The following is a 5,107-nucleotide window of genomic DNA, read 5'->3' as shown; positions in this document are numbered from 1 at the left end:
CCTTCCTGCCTTCCTGCCTTCCTGCCTCCCTTCCTCCCTCCCCCCTCTTCCTCCTTTTTTCCTTCTTTCTGAAATTGCATTGGATTTCATGACTTTTCTGGGCCAGGTCTACCGAGGACACTTACTACCTACGCAACTTCAAGGCTATTACCTTTTCTTTCTGTGCCTGTTTCCTTGTCTATAAAAAGGGGTTTGGGCCGGCCGAGTGGCGCAATGGTTAAGAACTGGCTTGGGACGCCAGAGGGCCCCGGTTCGGATCCCACATGTGAGGGCCAGTGACACTGTCCGCTACAAAAAAAAAAAAAAAAAAGGGGGGGTTAATAGTGCTGGCTTCAGGGTGGTGTAAATGCTTAGAATTGTGCCAGGCACACAGCACATGCTCCACAAATGTGCTGGTATCAGAATTCTCTCGGTGGAGTAAGGGGAGCACCCTCTGTACTTCCGCCCCTTCTCCTTTTGTTTTGTTTTTGTTTTTGAAGTCGTTGACCTCACTAAACCCTTGCCTTGCATGCTGTTGAATTCTGGGGCAGGCGTTCCACGCAACCTTGGACAGCCTGGGCCTCCAAAGCCAGGCACGACTGGGTTGGATTTTCGGCTTTGGCTCTTATCAACTGTGGTCTTGGGCAAGTCCCCACACCTCTCTGAATCTGGAGTGCTGAGTTTCCCCATCAGAAAAAAAGGAGAAACATAAACCCAACCTTATAGGGGAAGTGAAATAGTTTCCAGTGACAGAAAGAACACCTCCCCTCCACCCCCTACCCCACCAACCCCAAAAACTAAACCTGGAGACATGAGACCAGGTTCATATCCTAGCTCAAAGTCACATAGTTATTAGTGACACAGCAAATAATTAAACTGCTCTTTCTCAAGGCCCATCAATTCATGTGCCCTCAGCGGCCTGAGAGGTCTCACGAATAGTGAGGCACCAAGTTGGGAAGATGGTGACGTGAAAAGAATATTTTCATAGACCTGCTCATGCCAGCTCTTCTGGTTATTTTTAAAGAGAAGCTGGAAGCACAGGGTTCCTGTGAGGAGTCCAGAAAAGCAAACAGTAGCATCTATAAAACATCTATTTCGTGCCAGTTACTTGCTGCATTACATATACCTTATCGCCTTTGTTCCTATCAATGGCCCTGTGAGGTAGTATTTGTATTTTAAAGCATCGTTTTTTAAACAATAGGTGTGCTTTGAGTGCTTAATATACACCAGGTGCTATTCTAAGCACTTTGCATACGTGCGGTAACTCATTTAATTCTCATAACAACCCACAGGCAGGTACAGTACTGTTGATGAGGAAACTGAGACACAGAAACATTGACTTACCCAAGGTCACAAGACTAGAACTTAACAAAGCCGCGTTTGAACCCAGGCAGCCCTGCTCTAACCTCTACGCTATTTGCAGAACACTGAAGCCAATACCTGGCACATAGTATTTAACAAATGTTAGCTACTACTAATAAAGTTATCCCCATTATGAAGAGGGGAAACTGAGGCTCGGACAAAGTCGTTTGCTGCCCCATGGTCCTGCAGCCAGTGAGCAGCAATGTGAGGATTTAATCTCAGGTGTGAGACTCCATCAGGTGTTTGCACTCTGAGCTGTTAGCGTCCAATGCTTGCTTCCGGGGGCGGGATTGGGGGCAGGTGGAAGGTGCTCAACCTTCCAGCTGCTCTCCCACCACCATCCCTTCCCTCAAAGCCCGGCAGCCTCCATCCAGAGGAAGCAGGGAGTCGTGGCCTGAGGGCTCCGGAAGCTGAGCCGAGCCTTCTTGGGCCCCTTCCCACAGTTTCACGCTCAGCCTGCTGGACGAGGCTGCCCATGTTCCTGTGACGCTCAGGGCTTCCTTCACAGACAGAACTCTGGCGTGGGTCTCGCCCTGGGGACGAAAGAAGCTGATCTTGGCCCCTTTCCTTTTTTACCCCCAGCGATTCTTTGAGGTAGGTATAAGCCAGGTATTCCCGATCCGGAGACTAGGGGCAGAGAAGCCACAGCTCACTGTTCTCAACCCTCCATGCCAGAGCCAGGCATCTCATGCCCAGGAACCCAGGCTTAATCAATCAGGGTGGGCTCTGGCATCAGCGTTATCAAAAAGCCTCCCTAATGACTCCAGTGTGCAGCCAGGGTCGAGAACGTCTCCTCCAGAGGAAGCAACCCCTGTTACAGATGGTGACACGGAGTCCAGCGCTGGGAAGATGCATGTGGAAGGGCTGGGGACAAGCTGGGCCCTAGTCCTGCTGTGTTCCACCCCTGGGTGCCCCATGGGTCCAGTCTGTCCTCTGAGGGGAGGAGGGGCTCACTGGTCTGGGCATGGGGTGGGCAGCAGAGGGTCCATCAGGACGCCTGCAGGCCTCATGTCCTCCTTTCCCAGGTGCTGCTCCTGTGCCAGGAGGGAGGGCTGAAGCTGGCACTCAATGGGCAGGGCCTGGGGGCCACCAGTCTGGGTCAGCAGGTCCTGGAGCGGCTGCGGGAGCTCCGGGTCAGTGGCAGCGTCCAGCTGTACTGCGTCCACTACTGATGAGGGAGCCAGAGGAGAGGAGGGCCCGCCCACACCCAGGGCCCCACCCTCTGGCCCTGATCTGTCTTCATCAGAGTGTCCGCCTGTCAGCAACGGGTTGGGCCTGGCTCGCTTCTGGGGCCATGGGCTGAGTCTGCAGGGGCGTCGGGCCCCACAGTAGAGGGAAGGCACAGGGTGTGAAGTTTCCCCCAGCTGCGCAGCCCCCCCCCATCCCCACCCCCACACACAACGGGAGCCTGGGGCTGGGCTCCGCCTGCCTTCAGGGCCCACACAAGGAGGCAGATCTTGTAGCTTAACAAAGACAGTCAGAATTCAGGGGCTTGAAGAATTTAGACATTTATTTCGTTCTCATCTAACAGTTCTGGAGAAAATGGTCCTATTCAGGGGAGCAGCTCTGTGCCCCGTGAACCTTCAGGGTCGTCCTTGTCATCATTCCACCCCCATCCCCCCCAAGACAGTGACATCTGCTTTCCATCACTTTCCCACACGTTTCATTTTTGTAAGAACCCGGTGAGGCAGACGGGATAGAGGACGAAGTGTGGTAGACTGGCATTTGTCGGCACTGTGGTTGTCAGATGTCACAGCTGGTCCATGGGGTGACAGAGCCAGGACCGGCTCTTGTCTCCTGGGCCGTGCACAGCGCTATCCCAGGAAGAGAAAAACGGACCTGGGTTCAACTCCTGACACCTCCACGAGCTTAGATTTCATGGGTTTGGGCAAATTCAGTGTGCTCATACAGAAACGTGTGAAAACTGACATCAACTTAGCAGGGTGGTTGTGGAACTTATGAGTCGAAATTGCTTAAAATGCCTTGTACTGAGTTGGAACGCAATAAATGGCGGCTCTTATCGGTATTGTGAGAAGTAACATGCTGGCCCCGCTGGTGTTGCCAAGCTCCCCTCCCCCAACACGAGCAGAACCTTAGAAAACAGGGTGTCACCGCAAAGCAAAGGTGTCTCACCAGTGGGGCCGTATCACAAATCAGTGACGAAGTGCTCACCATTGCTCACGGGCCCGCTCCATCTGTTCAGCTTCCCTTTCGCAGAACTGATGCTCTCACCCGCAGGCCGGGGGGGTCTGTATTGTTGAACTGGTTGCTTAGGGATGTGAAGAACTTCCCTGGGGACCACAGACAGACAGACTCTCAACTCAGGAGAGTGTTAGGGTGCAGGGCATAAGGAACGGGGAGGGGCAGGTCGCTCTACGGCCGACCTTTCACTGATGTCCACTGCCATGAGGTGGAGATCCCACTGTGTGTATGAGTCAATGATTTAATGCTTCCCGCTCTAACCATTTGATTATTCAGAATGAGACAGCTGTTCTTTGCTCCCTCCTTTGTGCCAGGCTCCATGCTGGTGTTTGACATGTGATCTCCTTTCATCCCTTCTCTGTCCCAAAGGGGTACATATTATCATGCCCTCTTCATGAGACTGTCTCCTGAGCCTGGGGGAGACTGAGTAGCAGGCCCAAGGTCTCGGCTGACAAGGGGTGGAGCCGGGATTTGGAACCAGGACTCCCACTCAGGAGGCCCCATTCTCTCCGTAGAGCCAGGCTGACACTGTTCAGACCTTCTGTGAATAAATTCCATTTGGGTCGCGTGAGAGGGTTTATACCAAAAAAAAAAAATGCCACTCTACTGTTGTGCAACAAATTCCATCCCTTAGAGGATAAAGATCCAGCGTCTTTTATTTTCAAAGAATTTACGGTGCCCAGAAGGAAAGAACACAGTATTACAATTCAGCGTGCCCACGTTCGTGCTTCTGAACTTAAAGGCTGATATTTAGTATATGGGCTGCCAAAACAAGCACAAGGGCTGATCTTTAAAAGGAAAATTCTTCCCTACTTGCCGGGCCTGGATGGACCACATTCTCATCTCGCATGAAGATGGCGCGGTGCTCATAGCTACGCCAAAAAATAACCAGGTCTCCAGGTACAGTGTTTGGCCTGCCTGTGCTAGAACAATCAGATGTACTCCTGAGCACACCCTTCCCCTTCCCAAGAGAGTGGCTTCTTTTGGGGAAGGGGCGATGCTGCAGATTCCTTACCTCCCAGGAAACCAGGAAAATAACACTTGTCACAAGAGGATGCTGGGTCCTGCTGTCACTTTCACAGACACCAGGGACTGAAGACTGAGAAAAACACCCCAACCCTACAAGTCATGGGAAATGGGGGAGGGTCCAGGGAGTGTGTCTGCTGAGTACATGTTCATTCAAAAGTGTGCTCACAATGCACGTGCCTGTGTGGACGTGTGTCTGCACATATGTTCTCATGAAACCAAGGGCCGGCCAAGTGGCTCAGTTGGTTAAGAGCTCGCTCAAGAGCTTGAGCTCTGAGCAACAGCGGTTTGAGTCCAGCCCAAGCTGAGCAGCCGCTGAGCTGCCAACAGGTAGCAGGATGGCTCAGCTAAAAAACAAAACAAAACAAAAAAAAAACCTCATGAAACCAGATGTGCCAACATCTTTCCAATGTCTAAGTACCAGGCCCATCCAGGGTGACACTAGAAAGTCTGTCTTGAGTCTCTTCCCTTGGTGCAGACTGACTCTGAAGCCCAGCAACCCCTGCCAATGATGCTTATGGCCACACTGAGCCCCTTT

General features: G+C 52.2%; 1 protein-coding gene across 5 annotated transcripts in view; it reads left to right on the top strand.

Annotated features, from left to right (window-relative positions):
- LGALS12 (galectin 12) overlaps positions 1-3,349 on the top strand; it is a 9,236-nt gene extending 5,887 nt beyond the window's left edge. For 2 of the 5 annotated variants that reach the window (XM_019645164.1, XM_019645161.1), the window contains 2 exons: positions 1,785-1,935; positions 2,367-3,349. In XM_019645164.1, the coding sequence (XP_019500709.1) occupies positions 1,785-1,935; positions 2,367-2,513 (298 nt within the window). In that variant the 3' untranslated portion in view covers positions 2,514-3,349. Of the gene's footprint in view, positions 1-1,784; positions 1,936-2,016 lie in introns of all 5 variants that reach the window. The other 3 variants (XM_019645159.1, XM_019645158.1, XM_019645160.1) reach the window with 2 other exon arrangements.
- Positions 3,350-5,107: the final 1,758 nt, after the last annotated feature.

Source organism: Hipposideros armiger, unplaced genomic scaffold, assembly GCF_001890085.2.
Source record: "Hipposideros armiger isolate ML-2016 unplaced genomic scaffold, ASM189008v1 scaffold_93, whole genome shotgun sequence".
Taxonomy (NCBI): domain Eukaryota; kingdom Metazoa; phylum Chordata; class Mammalia; order Chiroptera; family Hipposideridae; genus Hipposideros; species Hipposideros armiger.
The sequence above is the reverse complement of the archived record's forward strand: the minus strand, read 5'-3'. Positions and strand labels throughout refer to the sequence as shown.